Source organism: Borostomias antarcticus (assembly GCF_949987555.1).
Source record: "Borostomias antarcticus genome assembly, chromosome: 23".
NCBI classification, from domain to species: domain Eukaryota; kingdom Metazoa; phylum Chordata; class Actinopteri; order Stomiiformes; family Stomiidae; genus Borostomias; species Borostomias antarcticus.
This window is the reverse complement of record NC_140256.1, coordinates 4,804,066-4,823,252: the sequence shown is the minus strand read 5'-3', so window position 1 is coordinate 4,823,252 and position 19,187 is coordinate 4,804,066. Positions and strand designations below refer to the sequence as shown.

The window sequence follows — 19,187 nt, the reverse complement described above, 5'->3', positions numbered from 1 at the left end:
CAAAATAGTATCAAGTTGGTAATTATTACTATAATTATAATAATTATAACTATATCACTATAATTATTTTTAATAAATCAAATATTTTTCTCGTTGGAACTTTGTGGAGACTGAAACTGTTCTCCCAGTGCTGTGGTCTCCTTTTCTACTTAGGTGTCCTCCCATACATGTCGAACTGCAGGCCAGTAGAAGGCAGAGTCTCAATGGGTGAGTGAGTGAGTGAGTGAGAGTGTGTGAGAGAGAGAGAGAGAGAGAGAGAGAGAGAGAGAGAGAGAGAGAGAGAGAGAGAGAGAGAGAGATGATGAAGGGGGGTTGGGTGGATGAGACAGGGCCGGTCTGTGTGCCTAGCCGTCGGTGTCGTTCTTGTTGGGGGCGTTGGTGCCTACAGGCTGCTGGCCGTCCTTGCGTAGCCTGGTACGACCATCCCGTTCTCGCGAGCTCACATTCTGTTTCACTATGCGAGGGGGCTCCTCTCGTTTTCGTTTATCCTGTCCAGGCCTCGGGCCTCCTCGATACTACGGATCTTCTTTGGAGAGAAACTTTGAATGGCTGGGTGAGCAAAAAAATATCATAATTAGATATCAGGGGGAAATTGTTGGGTCTGTGATGCTGCCTTTTTTACAGAGATCTGCTGGTAAAACCTGTAAAGAGTATGTCAATTAAATATATTTTTTTCAAAATGTTTTCATTCATTTGATCCAATGATATGTTTTTCTTGAACCTCACGGTATTGGTCATGGGTATTGGTCAGGTTAATCAAATGCAGGTAATAGCTGACCGTCACTTTGTTAACAGTGTGGGGTGGACAGAGATGCATAGTGAATACAGCACAGGCACAGCAACACAGTGACTCCTAGTGTCCACACATTCACTGGACAAGCTACGGCACAGTACAACCACCTCACAAAACATGATAAACTTACTTTTAAGTTCCAAATGCCAAGGTAACCACAAAGACATTGGTAAAGAGATAAAGTAATTGACTGTTCAAACAGATTTGGAGATTAGCACTCAAAATAGCAGCACAATGACACCTCAAGTAGCCTACTAGGTAGGGGCTGGTTTGGGATTGGTCCGTTTTGTGCGAGAAGCGTCTGCGCTCTTCCGGCACCGGCTTCCGTACTGGATAGACCAATACATCCATGGGATAGACTCAGGAGCTACTGTAGCCTACTTCTGCTGCGCTCTACGGTGTAAATTAATAAATGAAACAAGAACTGGAGTTACCATTGTCTGCTTCATCGGTTACTGGAGCGCGACTAGATCCGTTGAGGACTTTTCAATCGGGAAATAATGGTAAAGTGAGGTGACAGTAGCGCGAACCTTTAACGATGATACGCAGGCGTAGTACAGTAGTATCCTATTTTGAATGAAATAGATATGCCTATTTTGAAGAACGTATTTTAAACTCCAATACAACGCCTTCATTAGGCTACCCTTATAACAATAGGACACCTTTCTAAATAGAATGGGGGTCAAAGTAACAGTGATCTCTACCTTGCTTTACATTCTGATTGATATCATCATCACCACTGTATTGTATTCACATGGACCACACATATCAATATTCACACACGATGCACAGAACTTTGACATTCTCCACTCAGTCCTGGACCTATGGGGGACAGTTCTGGTCAGGAGCTGCCTTCTTCTGGGAGCTTCTATAGGGGTGGTGTGGAACAGAGAGGAGGGTCCTGGGAGGGTGTCCTACCTGACCACCCCGACTCTCCTCGTCTGTCTGGCCATCATCAACTACGCCCTGGCCAAGCTGCTGATGCTCACAGAGCAGGCGGATCAGGTGCACGATCCCTGGTTCCTCAGCCTGTTCTCCTGGACCTGCGTGTCTGCCCTGGGGACGGTGCTGCTGTGGTCACTTCTGGGGAGAATACCCCACACTACGGCTGAAAGAGGAACGGGCGTTGAGGAGGCCGAGGGGCTGGTGGGGACGGCTGGTGAGGATGGCGCGGTGGAGGCGGAGCAGCGGGAAGACGGGAGAGGGGGAGAGAAGAAGAGCACAAGCGGGAAACGGAGCCAGGAGACGACTAACCACTCCGGGGCCACACTAGGACGATTGTTGTCATACTGCAGCAAGGATGCCAGGTTCCTTTTTCTAGCCTTCTTCTTTCTTCTCATCTCTGCCTTGTGTGAGTGACCCCTTACACGTGACACGTCCAGTCGTTCAAGATGATTTACCAGATTTAAGGTTTTGAGGGTAGGCTATAGAAGGAATAGTGAATCTTATTTATCTATTTTACACATAGTTGCATGAGATTCGTTCCTTCCCATTCAATAGTGGTTAATGATTGTCTAAACTGTACTAGGATGGTGTTGCATTTGTCATTGCAATGTTTCATTACTCATTAACGTATGTGTAGTAGGCAAGATGGCACGTTACAAAAGCTTGGCTCATGAGTTCACTCACTAGCTTCACTCACAATTCAAATGTCATTGTATAGCCTATAGGCTATATACTATCGTCCTCAACTTTGTATCCAATTTGTTCAATTTCATAATATCAGTGAAACTTTGTTCCCCTCTAGGTGAGGCTTTTATACCCTACTACACTGGGAAGGCTATAGATGGTATAGTAGTTCACCAGAGCATGGAATACTTCACCAAGCCGCTGGCCACTCTCTCAGTTCTGGCCTTAGCCAGGTAATTGCCATATGAATGAAATCAGTCCAGTATTCTGGCTTCACCACATATTATGCTTGTGCTCTTCTAAGCTTCATTATGTTGATACCCTCTGTTCCCCCCAGCTCACTTGCTATGGGAGTACGAGGTGGACTCTTCAGTCTAACATTTGCCAGATTAAATCTTCGCCTCCGGAACCTTCTCTTCAGATCTTTGATGCGGCAGGAGATTGGGTTCTTCGATGCCAACCACACAGGTCATTTCTGGACACCGCCTCTATTCCCTCTGTTCAGTCACCCCTGATGTCCCTCAAGCAAGTTTTTTTTCTAGCGTCCCTCAAGTGGACAGTTCTTCTCTGTTCCATGGTCCCACAGGTGACATCACCTCCCGCCTGACCTCTGACACTACCCAGGTCAGTGACCTGATCTCCCAGAACATCAACATCTTCCTCAGGAGTGTGGTCAAAGGCCTGGGCTTCTTTATCTTCATGTTCAGCATGTCCTGGAAGCTGACCCTAGTCACCATTATGGGTTTCCCCTTCGTCGCAGTGATATCTAAAGTCTATGGGGAGTACTACAAGGTAAAGGGAATCGCACAACATAAGTTTGGTTCCAATACATGAAGGTGTTCTCCTGTAACCAACCAATGTTTAACCTATGTATCGAGCCAAAGCGCACACTTCTTTTGTGTGTTCAACAACAGTACTTCATATAATCTCCTTGGGTTAATAGGGGGATGACTGTTAACGTGGGAGCTGTCTGTCATTCATAGAGACTGACCAAAGAAGTGCAGACTGCCCTGGCTGAGGCCAACAAGGTGGCAGAGGAGTCCATCTCATCCATGAGGACAGTCCGAAGCTTCGCCAACGAGGAGAAGGAGGCTGACTCCTACCATTCCAAGCTGCTGGTCATGTTCAAGATCAACAAGAAACAAGCCCTGGCATACGCCTGCTACCTCTGGTCCAGCTATGTAAGTATCACCTAACCACAGAGCCCTCTGACATTAAATGATGGCTTAGAGCTGGACTCCATATTTATTTATTTATTTATCTATCTATCTATCTATCTATCTATCTATCTATCTATCTATCTATCTATCTATCTATCTATCTATCTATCTATCTATCTATCTATTTAGTTAGTTAGTTAGTTATTTTATTTGTTATTTTGTTAGTTATTTTGTTATTTTGTTATTTATTGTTATTAACTTATAGGTAGGTCAATTTAGGACAATCCTTATTTGCGAAGACATTCAGCCGGGAGACTTAACCCTGCATCTTCTTTAACTGTATTTTTTTTTGCTCATATCAGTTTTATTTGCGCTACCCTGCCTTTCATAGTGCTTTGAGTGTTTCTACTCTGCCAGACATCAGAGCTAGCTCTGGAAGTGTCGATGCTGTACTACGGCGGTCACCTTGTGGTGACGGGTCAGATGAGCGGGGGGACCCTGATATCATTCGTCATCTATGCACTGGAGCTGGCAGCGTGTCTAGAGGCAAGTCCTACTCACAAGTATCTTCTTTCTATGGGAAAGCGTAGCACAATAACTAATAGACACTAAACAATATTTGTCATTTTTGTCTGGTGTGTCTTACCATTTGTCTCTTGTCTTTACTGACGTGTGTTACAGAGCGTCTCGGAAGTCTATTCAGGGCTTATGCAGGGAGTGGGAGCAGCAGAGAAGGTTTTTGAGTATTTGGACAGGAAGCCCCAACATTCCCATGACGGGGAAGAGTCCCCTGACACCTGCAAAGGCCTAGTGGAGTTTAAGGACATCTCATTTGCCTACCCAACACGTCCTGAGACAGAGATACTAAAGGTACAATACGTACTGTACAGTAGAGAACTGGAATGCAGTCTGGATCAAAAAAAGCTTGTCAGTTCTAGATATCCGGTCTAATTTCATGCCAGTATGCTGTAATACAGTAGGCTATTAGCCACACAGCGAAGCTCGTCAGCTTGCCTGACATCCAGCAGTCATACATGAGAGGGTTGGGAGAACGTTGTTATGTTGATGGTACAAGCTGACTGTTGTGAGTCTGCAGGGCGTGTCCTTCTCTCTGCGGCCCGGGGAGGTGACTGCCTTGGTGGGGCCTTCAGGCAGTGGGAAGAGCTCCTGTGTTGGCCTTCTTGAAAACTTCTACCCCCCTCAGCAAGGCCAGGTGCTGTTGGATGGACGGCCTGTGCACACCTACAACCATGGCTACCTCCACTCGCAGGTCAGTGTTCTAAGCAGTTGTTTGGTAATCATATTGTTTTTCTATCCCGTAAAGCCACAGAATCTGTATTAATACAGTCTTATTTTACAAGTCACCTGTCATGTAAGCCTATTTGTCAGCTGGTGCTGATGAAGCTGTTGTGGCATATCCTTTGTAACCACAAGGGGGCAGAGGTGTTCAAATGTCCGGATTTTAATCTAGTGTTTCTGTGAGTTACTGTTTGTGGTTCTCTGTGTTGTTGCAGATTGCACTTGTGGGTCAGGAACCGGTTCTGTTTGCCCGCTCTGTTCAGGAAAACATCACCTATGGCCTGACTGATGTGCCTTTGGAGGCTGTGGTACAGGCTGCCACAAAGGCCAATGCTCATGACTTCATCACAGGCCTTACTAATGGCTACGACACAGGTGACTGATTACAGTTCTCTCTGGGGCTGTTTCAGCAAAAACATAACATGAGATTTTCTCAGGAGACAACGGATCCATGAACACTGGACAGTCTGTATTAAGTGTGAAAGATCCTCTCTATAGCCTCGCAACGCAATTTACATGACTTTGCATAGCTGCTAGAGCTCATGGGAAAAGCATTTTTCTGTATCTGTCTTCCAGGTGTGGGTGAGAAGGGGACTCAGTTGTCAGGGGGCCAGAAGCAGCGGGTAGCTATCGCACGAGCGCTCATCCGTAAGCCACGTGTTCTCATCCTGGATGAGGCCACCAGTGCCCTGGATGCAGAGAGTGAACACATTGTAAGTGCTCGCTACATTACGGCTTTAAGTGTGTAGATTGAGTTAAATCAAATGATTCCATTTCTCAGTAATAATAACAAATCGCCCGTTCAAAATCAACTAATTTTAATATGAACAACACATTGAATTATGTCTATGATGGATTCAAGATGCCCTGTATGCTGCCCTCTGCCCAGGTCCAGCAGGCTCTGAACGACATCATGCGGGAGCACACCGTGCTGGTGATCGCCCATCGCCTCAGCACAGTGGAGAGGGCACACAACATCATAGTCATCGACCGGGGTTGTGTGGTGGAGCAGGGCACACACACACTGCTCATGGCCACCGGGGGCCTCTACTGCAAACTGGTCCAGAGGCAGGTCCTGGGCCTGGAGACGGGGGCCGAGGTCCTCAGACCCCCAGAGGAGCCCCCCTGGAAGTCACATGTTGGCAGTCAGCGGAGCAGACACAGCAGTAGCGCCAGCGAGTCTGAATGTAACACTCGCTACTGAGAGAGTCTGAGGGTCCATTGAAAGCAACACTGACAGATTAGTCATGGGCATTCAAGTGCTTCCTCATCTAGACATTACATTGCGCTTGATGTTCAAAGGAATTTTGACATTTGCACTTTACTCTCAAATCCAATCAATTTTAGTGAGACCAATGGCAGAGGGAAGGAGCGCTGCTTGGCTGTCAGCTATGACGTTAGTCAATCAATCAATCAATCAAAGCTTTATTTGTATAGCGCATTTCATACCCAGAGGCAACACAATGCGCTTTACAGAGAACAAGGGAGGTGGGTATACGACCCACCCCTACATATTCCAGAGGGAAGCAAAAAAACAGTAATCAAGTTAGTGAGAATTTAGTGAGACGGAATTGATAACTGAATGATCAACAAGATTATAAAGGTTTTTGGGGACACTATAATATAGTCCTGGAGCAAGATATGTAGGGTACTTTGGATGGCGAGACAGCTTTGGATGTTGAAACAGTGATGCACAAATTAGGACTTCAGTTAGGTGAAGATGCCTTTTCTGGAGAATTTATTTATATTTTATTATGGCATGTCTATATTCATTATGCAAATGCATGGGAAGTGCAATAACTTTATAGTGATTTGATCATCGATGACTTGATGGCCTATGCAGATTGTGATCATACAGACCATACCTTACTGTTATACTTTGTAGTACTGTGTCACGGGCAAAGCCGTGCCTTGGGGGAAGAACTCATGCAGATTACTAGTTTGTACAGAAGTATTAGAATTATTTTGGCTGAATTCCAATTTCCAAAGCAATGTGACATGTGAATGCAGGGTAGTGATGATTGTTTGTCACCTCCCATTTGCTGCCTCCCTTTGTTTGAGTAGGAGGGGATCAAACCAAAGATGAAGGAGCCAAACCCTTGTATACAGGGGTGCTAAGGGAGGTACCAAGTCGGGGACAAGAATAGGGGGGAAATTAGGAGCAGTGGGGTTCTAAGACCTGTCTCGTTATTTGAGTATCCTGAGTTAAAATATGTGTACGGTTATTCTCTAGATTGATGTTTGGGTTTTTATCTTTATGTTGGAGACTGTTATGGTTCTTTTTGGTTCAGTCTGGGGCGAGCCCCTCAAGTGGCAAGATGTACCCTTAGGGCGTAGCCTTACCAAGTTTATTTTATGTGGAATTGTCAGCTTGTTTTGATGTGTTGTCTTGGACCTATCCTGTAAATGATCACTGGACCTCCACTCCTCTACATGTAAATAAACCTCATGGTGATGTTATCTTCAGCCTCAGAAGCTCCTTTAGCCTCCTGCCATTAGGCCAACCTTACCTACTGTCAACTTAATTTTAGCATATGAATAATTAAATGAAAAATTATGTTATCAGCAGTGTGTGAGACTCCTAAATTCACTTTTATAGTCACTATGTAAACTCAGATTAGGCCACATTAGCCATGTTTGTTGTAGCCTGTCTTAATATGTTTATTCTAGACAATTCCATGTGGGGGAAATTTCTAGTTTTGTTTAGAAATGAGCTGGACACCCAAAACAGGCCTGTTTTCCAGCTTGTGACATTTGCTCTATTTGTGTTGTAAGTAGATAAACTCCCAAATTCGGACTTGCGTCCTTGCTAGTCCAGATTTGGGAAATTCGCATCACAGTATGAACTTCCAAGGGAGGACGCAAGTCGGAACAGCAGCGTCCTTGTTGACGTCATCTTCTCGGCTTGTTTTGTGTGGACACCGGCAGCTGGGATTTTGAAAAACTTTTTAAACTGTTTTAAAGTAAATATCTTTACGTTTTCATGCGGATAATTACCACACAATTGAAACCAATTATGTGGCCATTTTATCCAAATAACGTCTATTTCTACTAGTTTAGATAGGAATTGTCAATGGTGTTGTGTTGCCCTAACAACCGCTTCCGGTAAGAGAGGTAAGCCCCGCCCACCAGCCCAGCCGTCAGCTGGCAGGTCGGTTCTTCGCAGCGCTTGAAAGCAAAGGACTTTTACATAAGAGGGGATCCGTGAGAGGAGAGGAGAACACAGCTGGGAGAAATGTCTGGTTTGGAGAATAGGTTTAGCTCGTACTCGATGTCACTGCTTAACGACCTGCTTGAAGATGATGAAAAGCTCAATATCATTGTCCAAGAAATGGAGGAGGTAAGGTCCTTTGAATGAAACTATTTTGTCACATTTTAACTTCTTTGGTGCATAGTTTTCTCCCTTTGTTTTGTTTGTGCATCAGTTTCGATTGTCAAGTAGCTGGCCCAAGTTTGTGTTTAGCCTACCAATTGTTGGTCTCATCGTCTTTTGTTAACATTCAGTCGAGTAAACACGTTGGCAACCATTCTCTGGGTGCATTCTCAGGAGAGATGGACACAATGGTAACCCCTCTGACTGAACTAGTCTTGCGGGAACGGAATGGCAACACTGTTACTACACAGTAACTAGGCTACAGTAGGCCAGCACCGACGGTACCACCTCAACACTACTTTCATGTTTCCTATATCTGATGTCTCCTTCGTAGGCCTCTTGCACGCCTCATGCATAGCAAAACAAGAGTAGAGAGTTTCAGAGTAGGCCTAGTTGTTGTTGTTGATGCTGTTGTCTTAAGTGACACATGAAAGCACCACATAGCTTAAAGCCTTATCAAAAAGGTTATTCAATTTCGTGCCCATATGTTTCAGTGTTAGTAATCATCCAAGTAAACATCCAATTGAAGGTAACGTCTGTTGTCTAAGAGAGAACTTTATCTATGCAACCCACCTGGAAGGTTAGATAACTGTATCTATGCAACCCACCTGGAAGGTTACATTTCAAAGTCTCAAAGAAAACACTGGACTAGCCTACTGTATTTCTAGTCCCACTGTCCTGTAGCATACTATGGCACGTAAAGGTAAGCCTCTCTGTTTCCAGACATGGCCATTGGAAGCCTAGAATCCTCTTCTCTCCCTGCAGATCTACAGTATATGGTATTAAGGAAACCAGTACTTTGATTTGCATGTGTTTCATGAACCACGTTCACTGTCCTTGTTCGTTTTCAGGCCCCTCGATCTAATTGTTCTTTCGGTTTTACTTCACCCAGTGTGTTCGGTGAAGTGTGCCTTCCGAGGAAGCTTATGACAGGTATGCGTGGTAACTCATTGCTGGCGGCTTAGTCATGTAGCCAAAGGTTGTTGTCGAGGCACACCTACAGGCAGGAAAAACAGCCACACCTCTGTTGAATAAGTTGGAAAGTTCTTTATCATCTGTACGGGAAGTACACAAAGGTGAAGCCGCTGTAAGAACGTCACAGCTGTGTAGATATGCAAGGTGAAACCTGAGAAAGCTTAGAAGTAAGTGTACTGCTCCAGGATGTCAATGAATGCATATTATTTATGAGCACATGTTTACCATTAGGTAACCAACCATAAGCTCCCCCAAAGAGTTTGAACTCAAACAACTCGCACAACTCACTGCTCATTCACGATATTTAAACCAGGGAAATGTATTATGTAGTGAGAGGAGCAGCGCAATATGTTGCTGTTTCTGTCTGGTTTTACGTGGATCCTCCTCACATTACTATTGGGTCAAATATAGGTTACATCATGTAGGCATGGTTTGCTTTCAGACATGTTCGTCTGGAGGTCGACCCATTTTTCCATGTTGGCATTCTCATTCCTTGTCCTCTCTCTATCGACATTCATGGATTGTGTTAAAATACACATGAAGCACCAAGGCTATTAGCTGCTTCATTCAGACAGGTGTTGATATGATCAAATCAGCATGGTAATAGACCTACGCTATATCTTCAAGCCAACACAGCCAGCCAGGAAGAGGAAAGCTCCTTTTAGAGCAAACATCGCCAGGAGGACCTCTCTGTTATGTGACTTGGTTTTACATCACCACATGATGTGTCCGCTAATGAACTTTACAAATGAATTGAGACTAATTGAAATGAATTGAGACGACTATGTACATCAGGCTAATTTGGTTAAAGCTCACTCACTTGGTTGTTGTGTAAAGTAGACGTTTCGTTCTACAAGACATCACGTGACGTGACCATGATGGCAGTTTAAAGAAAGGAAGGAAGGGAGAAGGGTACAAACTTAACCACAGCAGGTATGAGAGTCAGCACTTGTCAGTGTCAGTGCTCAACAAAAGCAGTTTTCTGTGCTTGTGGAGGATGTGTATATATATCCTCACTGGGCTCCAGAAATGGCTCAGATTGAGATTGAGATTCTGATTTTTATTTGGCACGTATCGGCTATAGTACAGTGTACAATGTACAGTGAAATGTTTTGGCTGGCTCCACGCTTGATCGGGTGTGATGCTGCCATCAGCCTCCCCAGTTGAAAGCTGAATTACCCTTTAATGATTAAATGTCTGTTCAGAATGATGGAATGATGGGTGACTTGTCAATGTTATTGTACTGAATTGTTTTTGATCATTGAATACCAACTGGTCGCCTGGTGTTCTGTGACAACGTGCACTGTGCTTGCTTCGTTTTTTTCTTCCATGTTCGCAGAAGAAGTCAAGCATCAGGAGGAGGCGTGTCCTCCAGCAAGTCATCATGTTTGCTTTGACAGCACACACCTCCAGGAGTTATAGATGGCTAATTAAGGACCTTCTTTCCCTTTGTTTCATCGAATGAAAGATGTTGTTCCTGGAAATGGACTGATGGTGATAGTAAACTCAGAGGGAAGCAGAGTGGTTTTAAACCTATTTAGCTACTTGTGCTCCTTCTGTAATGCTGTTTGCCCCCTGAAAACATCTGGCCCCCAGGCTAACCAGGCCATGCAGACTACAGTCATTCTGTTGAAGTCTTGTTGAAGTCTTATTCTGCTGCCTATTAGGATGTGTTATATTAAGAGCTTGGGCACACACTCTATTCCCACCCATGCCAAGCTATTTCCATCCATGGGAACTATTCATCTCGATTCGTGAATTGAGTCATAGAACAGATCTCGACTGTCATCAGTCGCCTTCCTCGTTTTCATTCTTCAGCACGATGCTCTTTCTGTGTAACGGCACGCAGGTGTAACGGTGACGGTGTGACGGTGTAACGGCACGCACGGGACTGTCCTAAAAACATTGTATTAACAGTACGTTATATATTTGCCATTGATTATTGCGTATCTGTGTGTTTGCAGATGCAGCAAGTCCAGCAGACCAAGGAGACGACCCTGGCCAGTAACCGAAGCCTGGCCGAGCAGAACCTCAGCCTACAGCCCAGTCTGGAGCTGCAGAAGAGCCAGCTCACCAAACGCTACGGCTCCCTACAGGAGAGCTTTGAGGCCTTCCAGCTCCGCAAGTCCACTCTCGGTAAATCAGTCGGTTCACATAACTCAGAAAACACAGCGTAGGCCAGTTTTTTAAATTTGATATTATATTATTTGCTGTCATTAATTCACCGAGGTACAGTAAAAAAAAATAAAAAAATCCACTAGGCACTTGGGTGAATGCAATGTTTAGAAGCAAGAGTCATCAGGTGCTCTTGGAACTTTGGGAAGGGTATCAGGAAGGAGGAATACGTTTAAAAAGCCGTTTGAGAGGAAACGCTGCTCTTTACAATGCTGCCATTTACCGTCATGGATGCATGAGGAGTTGTGAAATCTCCCATTGTTTGTTGTCCTTATTAGACTAGACGGCACATACTGTACATACACATCACCTAACCAGTTTTACCTGTTCCTGTGTTTCCCTGTGCGAAGCATTCAGCCATAAGAGATTAATATTGACTGCTTGTTGCTCTAGCTGATCTCCTCAGTCTTCTTGAACCGGTTCCCGCACAGAATTCGACCCCCTGTGGCAGTGTATTGAAGAAAAAGGAAGACAGTTGTTGGTTCATATTTCTCCCCTCTATGACACGTCTGCATGGCACATTGCGGTGTGTGAGTAAGGCCGATACTTGTGACCTTGTTACATAACAGTTGCCAGGCAGCCCTCTCAAAACGGCATTCCAACAATTGACTCCACTATCACTTTGTTACTGGGCCACTGTTACACTGATAAAGTTAGAGTTTGTGTTCACAAGAGCGCTGGTCGTTTCCCACGGAAACTGACTTGGCTGCGATATTCCAAAGCCCTTGTTTGTGGAGACGGGATTCTTTGTGGGGGGAGTGAACCGAAACCACAGTCTGTTGTTTTCAGGGCGAGAGAGGACCTTTGTCAAATCTAGGTTATCCACTTCTCACCCCCCCCCCCTAGCCCCGTGCGCGGGGCTGTCCTAGTTGCCGTGCAAGCTGCAGCGCTAGTAGCGGCGCGGCCGGGCGAGGAGAGACAGGCGGCGCCCCCGAGAGCAGCTCAGGCATTTGACCCAGATGAGGAGCCCGGCCCTCTCAGGGAGAGCTCTGTGTCGTCCCGCGCGTCTCCTCCGCGTACGGCTACGGCCCCTCCTCATCCGGCGTCCTCCATGGCAACGGCTAGGCTGCGTAAGCCTCCCCCCCCCCCCCCGCTGTGGCGCCGGAGGCCCGGGTGGCGAGGGGGCAGGGCAGACGGTGCCCCTCTGGCCCTCAGGACAGCAGCCCACAGTGGACCATTGTGCTGCCGCTGCCGGGGCGGGCGAGGGCACAGCAGCCAGGGGGGGAGGGAGAAGGGGGAGGGAAACGGGAGAGAAAGGCAGCCCCCCCCCCGCGCGCCTCCCCCCCTGGCTGCTGTGCACCCCTCAGGTCCTGTGTGAATTCTGTGCGAAGGCTGGCCTGTATCCATTACTAAATGGCAGTCTCATGATCCCAGGGTTCTGTCTGTGTGTGTGTGCGCTCCCCACTCAAGAGCTGGAGAATCGCACCATTGTGTGGAGGAGGGTGCTGATACTCCTGTGAGTCAGCCTTAGTACGGTGGGGGAGAGGAGGAGGCAGGGGGAAGAGGAAGAGGGAGGAGGAGATGGTCCGGCCTCAAACATGGCAGACGTGGCCCAGCGCCAGAAGAGAGGCCACCAACCCTCTTAACGGCTCTCTATTCAACACGTCTAGACCGCACACGAGTTTCTCAAACAAACCCTACAAAAACCTCAATCATGGATTGATAAGCGTCGCCACTACTTTTGTGTGATGTGCTCTGATCTGGCATGCCGTGCCCATTCATGAGCGGAGTGGTAATTCCCTGTGTGTGGGCGCACACAGCTGTGAGACACCTTGCGTCACGCCCGGGGAACGCTGGTTAAATTACGCTTTTTTTATTTTTTATTATCTGGCATTGAGCTGGGAGGGGGAGGAGGAGGGCAAGGCAGGTCTTTGTCCAGACATAACCCTGATCTCTCTCTCTCTCTCTTATCTATCTCTCACACACACACACACACACAGACACTAGAGGTCTCTGATGGAATGTGGCACTCAGTCTTAGCCCTGGAACTACACTACTGCGTTTTTCAACGTTTTCCACGAAAAAGGACCCACAATTACACTACCACAGCCAAACGAAGCTCGAACCCGGAGGCAGATCGATACGGCCGGAGCTACGTTTTGGCGCTCGAAATCCGGAGCTGCGTTCTAGGCAGATCCGGAGATTTTGAAAAAAGCTATAGGAATAGTCCTACACCTTAAGGCTGTGTTCACTTCACATTACACAAACAGGTGATTTACAAGTTTGAGCTATATAGTATCTTATTATAAGAATAACCCCGTAGGCTGAACTTAAACTCTATTCAATGTTTACAGGTCCCCCCCAAACAGTAGACACTTCAAATAATAATATTCTCTTGTTCGAAGAAAAGTAACTGGCAAACGTTAAAAAGCCTTTATTGACATGCCGCTATACTAGGCTCTCCAGCTCAGTTTGTGTTCTCCATGTCTTATCTACCAAACGGAGATGTCTGTTTTTGCAAAAGAACCCCTAAAATAGCCTATGTTGTCAGTTTAATCAGGAATAGCCTGAAATCGGATGTGTGATCATTGAACAAGGAATTGGTTTGTTTGTGTGTGAGTGATCAAAATAAAAATAGGAATTACATAAGGAGTTTGGATTGCTGGAAAAAATAAAAGGAGAAACTTTAGGAAGATCTGTGGTGAAGCGAGAACGGCAGGCCTACGGAACGCTGCGTGAATGGGTGGGCTTTGTCCTCTTGGTAAAAGTTCATTGCTCTAAAAACAAGAAAGAATAAAACAAAAAATGCAGCAACACAAAGTAGATGAGATGGTGGCTTGGAAGGAAAGGGAACTGTTTAAATAACGTTATTCTAATATACCTGGCTGAGTTCATGGTTTACAACCATTCATTTCTTACAACATACATACATACATACATACATACAGACAAACAAACATACATACATGCATGCATGCATGCATGCATGCATGCATGCATACATGCATACATACATACATACATAAGGTGAACAGTAGTAGCCTTAATAATATAATATTGTTATAACAGCAGTGCAGATTGAGATTAGCCTACAATTAGAGATTGGAATAAATAGGCTGTCTTTTTGGATTCAAGATTATTTTAAGAGCAGGGAATGCGCACCAGACATGGAACACAAATGGGAGGGAAATGTATTTACTGGTGACTTTTGCCGTTGGTTGGATGGCTGCTTTTTAAACTCGCAACACTCTAGACTATGCTACTATCCAAGAAAAATACACCCTTGATTGCTATAGCTCAAACTAGTAAATCACCTGTTTGATAGGGTGATTGTGTGTTAGTGTTATATGAGATCAGAACAGATCTTTCCGTGCAATTTTCTCGTGTAATCACGGATTGTCCGCGCTAGTGTAATCCAGGCCTTAATCTTAATCCACTCAAATGGTTTTGCACGTGAATGTGATCATTGGAGTTGAATATTGCCTAGTATTTGGTGCTTTTTTTATGGACATTATTTGACACAATTTAGGCCGAGCTGTGTTTCACCTCATGTTGTTGATGTAGGTGAATTAGCTCTGAAACAGGCTTCAATGTTAGATGAGTGTGTGAGGCCTGATTTGCATGGTGTCACTGTCTACATGTAATCCCAGCCCCAGCAGGTGTTGACTTTCAAAGCGGAGCAACAGACACCGAGCAGGGATCTCTGCTTCCTTGGAGACGAGTCTATTTCAGTTCATGGCCGCCTGTTCACTCCATGTAGGCATGTGCTGGCAAGGCCTCACCTGCTCTGGATGTCAGTCAGAGGAGCTGGAGTGGCAGTCGTGTGTGTGTGTGTGCGCGTGTGTGCGTGCGTGCGTGTGTGTTTATTCAGTGTTGATTCAGACTTCCATGCTGGCTTGTTTGAGTCATTTTCATAAGCCCACTTTTAATAACGATCTATAGCAGAGAGTTTGTGAATCTACAGTAGTTTTGTGTGTGTGTTATATACATGTATTGAGTTGCAGCCACGTGATTCGCTGTTTGGAGGAGCTGGCTATTTGCGTCAATGAGCAGGTGTACCTAATAAATTGGCCAGGCTGGCCACAGTGTCTATACACTCAGTTTCCACTTTCTGTGGTACACCTGCTCATTGACACAAATAGCCTGCAACTCGATATATAATGCATACATGATGAAGAGGTCTAGTCTAAACATTAGAATGGGCCAGACGCTTGATCTAAGCGACTTTGACCGTGGTATGATTGCTGGTGCCAGTCTTGGTGGTTCTAGCATCTCAGAAACAGCTGCTCTGCTGGGAGTTTCACGCACTACGGTCTTTAGAGTTTACAGAGAGTGGTGTCAAAAAACGTCCAGTGAGCGGCGGTTCTGTGGGAGAAAATGCCTTGTTAATGAGCGAGGTCAGAGGAGAAGGGCCAGACTTGTTTAAGCTACAGTAACAAAAAGGCCACAAATGCTCAAATAACAGCGGTTTACTACAGCGGTGTGCAGAAGGGAATCTCTGAACGCACAATGCATCGAGCCTTGAAGCGGATGAGCTACAGCAGCAGAATACCACGCCAGGCTCCACTCCTGTCAGCTAAGAACAGGAGGATGAGGCTACTGTGGGCATGTGATCACCAAAACTGGATAATTGAGGACTGGAAAAATGACGCCTGGTCTGGTGATACTTGATTTCCCCTGCAGCATGCAGACAGTAGGGTTGAAATTTGGCATGAAACCACAGATCCACCCTGCCTTGTGTCGACATCACAGGATGCCGATGGTGGCACGACAGTGTGGGGAATGTTTTCTTGGCACACATTAGGTCCCTTGATACCAATTTAGCATCCTTTGAATGCCACAGCTAGGGATGTGGCGATAAACGGTATAATAGTAAACCATGATAAAATCTGATTAAATTAATCGCAATAAAAATCCTCACTGAAACCGTGTTTGATTTCTGCACTTTGGAAAACTCACTGTAAATACAATACTGTCCAGCATCAACCAAACTTGGCACCAGTCTCCAGCACGCATTATTTTAATGTTTATGCAAGCAAAAAGTGCATAGTGCTGCTAATTTGCCATTTGTGGTTTTCAATATAAAGCTTGGGGAAATGTGTCAGTAGTTTTTGAAAATGTTCAGCATACTTTAACAATACCACGATAATACTGATAACCATGATCATTTTGGTCAATATAATCATGATGTGAAATTTTCAGACCGTTACATATCTAGCCACAGCATACCTACGCATTGTTTCTGACCATGTGCATCCCTTCATGACCACGGCCTACCCTTTTTCAAATGGACACGTCCAGCAAGATGTCGTGTGCCATGTCACATCATCTCAAGCTGGTTCCACGAACATGACAGCGACCTCCGTTTACTCCAGCGGCCTGCACAGTCCCCAGATCTGAACCCCATCGACCTCTGGGGTCAGGTGGAGCTGGAGGTGCGCAGAATGAACGTGTGGCTGAATAATCAGCGGTAGCTGCGTGATGCTATGGAGTCGGCGTGGACCAACATCCCTAAGGAATGTTTCCAGCACGTTGTTGAGTCAATGCCACGAAGAATACAGGCTGTTCTGGAAGAAAAAGGGGGTCCTATCCGGTACTAGATAGAAGCACCTAATAAAGTGCTGTGTTTGTGTGTATATACTGCATATATACGGTGAGGTAACCCTTACTTCGTTCACAGATCAGAGGTCTGGGAACAGTTCTTTGGACATGCTGCTGGCCCTCCTGCAGGCAGAGGGAGCCAAAATTGAAGAGGAGACGGAGGTAAACTTAAAGCTTCATACGATACCACTTCACAGTCAGAGGATGACCTAATGTCTCCTGGGCGTCTGTAAAGCCATGTCTGCCTGTGTCTCTTACGTGTCTGTTCTGTCTTGCTACATTTCCTGTATTACAGAGGCCTTATTATTCATAGCCTGTGTGACTCTAGGCCTCTGTTTGTGGGGTGTTGTCTAGACGTCATGTCAGACATCTCATCTCCCATGATGTCAGCGCATGGGTTTCTGGGATATGAGGTATTGTGACAATAGAACTTTCCAGCCTGTCAATCGCACGGAGAATAATAACCAATAAAGTTGCTTGCTTTCTAAAGACCACGCCTTTGATGTCACACAAACAAGGCTGGTCCCGCATTGTGTTCATAGATTAGACATTAATTTGAAGAAAATCATTCTTAAAGCATACAGAAAACTGGCCTGCAGGCTGCTGTACCATAATGTTATAAGAAAACAAGCTGTTCGATACTCTACACCTCCCTCCACACATCAGTTTACAGCAGCGCCGACACAAAAAGCTACGAAGCTAGTAACGTTACGTGCTTGATGTAGCCTACAGTAGCTAATTAGCCCATAGATAGATAGTAGTTAACAGATCATTCTCACATGCTTATTTTCTAAGAATGGATGCCACTAACTTACTCACCCTGCTTTACATGTAGTTAGACTCCTCCATTTTGTCCAGATAAAAGCTTGTGGGGCATCACAACAGTAACTAGGGGGGTGGAACAGCTGCCTGAATAGGAAAGGTCTATTGATGTAAATGTAAGATATGGTACAATATTTAGGTCAGGATAAAAAATAAAAAAAATTATAGAAATTTAAATCTTGTAACGTATGCCGTGTTATTGCTTTTCCAACCTCTCTTGTATCTGTGAACAGAACATGGCAGACTCCTTCCTGGATGGTGACATCACACTGGATGCCTTCATAGACGAATACCAGAGCAAGAGGAAGCTGGCCCACCTCAGGAGGGTGAAGATCGATAAGCTGCAGGAGATGGTGCTGAACGGCCACCGTTTGCCCCAGGCACCGATCCCCAGCCCTCGCCTTCAGGAAGCCGCCCCCAGGGCCTCGCCGCTCAGACCCGAGGGCAGCAGAAGCTCCCCCATCCCCCAGCCCAGGAGGGCACCCCCCCCTCCTCCGACCCAACAATCCCCAGCACCGCACCCTCAGCCCACCATGTTTTCCTACCCTACCTGCCCTTACCCCCCTATCCCCCCCAGGGCAAGCCAGCCTTTTCCCAGTGTCAACTCTGGATACCCCCAACACTATATATCCCCGTACCCCCCAGCCCCGCCCCAGAGGCCTCCCCCCCGAATGGTCCCTCAGCCTGGGTACATCATGCAGTAATGGAGGTGCCACGGCGACGGTGCAGGACATGCGTTGGGCTTCCTGGGTCCTCTGGGTCGACTCGCTGCGTTAGCCTCTGGCAACACGATACGTCATCATGCAAGAGAGTGGATGGGACACAGACTGGTCTGGTCGCACTCCGCTAAAAAACAGAATCAGCAACTCCTTCTGCTAGTTACAGCACTCCATAATTATTACAACAGCAGCAACAGGACTCGCCAGACCAGTCTGATTCTGTTGAGGCACAACCCTCAGTTTCATGGCTTATGGGAGCAGGTAGTGAAATAAATGTCTGTCTATGGTTCGCTGGCTTGAACTGTGGCCACAAACCCTGAGCCAAATATCAGCACTTTGTCCCAAGTCACCTCCTATCCCTGTCAAACGAAGACAGTGCCTCTCATAATGTTTCCTGTGCTGTCTATAGGACGCCTACAGACGCACAGTCTGTACCTGTCATATCAGATTGAGGACAAAGCTGTATCCACAATGTCCTGACATTATTCCACAAGGGACTTTGAAATGTTAAGAAGTAATATATATTACCTACTTGAGAGTAGGCTACTACTAATGTCTTAGAATTGTGGAAGTTTAGTAGTTACCAGGATAGACCAGACCGATAGACTTCTGTACATTAATGTGGCTTTTTTCCAGCATTTTGTTGTGTCAAAGGAGAGTTTGTGGAGCTCCCGGCAGGCACTTCCATTATGGAGGACAGT

At 45.9% G+C, this 19,187-nt stretch overlaps 2 protein-coding genes across 2 annotated transcripts; both read left to right on the top strand.

Annotated features, from left to right (window-relative positions):
* Nucleotides 1-1,468: 1,468 nt before the first annotated feature.
* abcb9 (ATP-binding cassette, sub-family B (MDR/TAP), member 9) lies at nucleotides 1,469-6,085 on the top strand (the record flags this gene model as incomplete). Its single annotated transcript, XM_084457440.1, has 11 exons — nucleotides 1,469-2,144; nucleotides 2,541-2,655; nucleotides 2,760-2,890; nucleotides 3,009-3,214; nucleotides 3,406-3,603; nucleotides 4,000-4,128; nucleotides 4,264-4,452; nucleotides 4,679-4,852; nucleotides 5,097-5,256; nucleotides 5,458-5,594; nucleotides 5,771-6,085. The coding sequence occupies 11 exons, from the start codon at nucleotides 1,469-1,471 to the stop codon at nucleotides 6,083-6,085; spliced, it is 2,430 nt and encodes an 809-aa protein (XP_084313566.1).
* Nucleotides 6,086-8,116: 2,031 nt separating this feature from the next.
* On the top strand, nucleotides 8,117-18,471 carry vps37ba (VPS37B subunit of ESCRT-I a; the record flags this gene model as incomplete). Its single annotated transcript, XM_084456971.1, has 4 exons — nucleotides 8,117-8,221; nucleotides 11,194-11,365; nucleotides 17,025-17,107; nucleotides 18,001-18,471. The coding sequence occupies 4 exons, from the start codon at nucleotides 8,117-8,119 to the stop codon at nucleotides 18,469-18,471; spliced, it is 831 nt and encodes a 276-aa protein (XP_084313097.1).
* Between the last annotated feature and the right edge of the window lie 716 nt (nucleotides 18,472-19,187).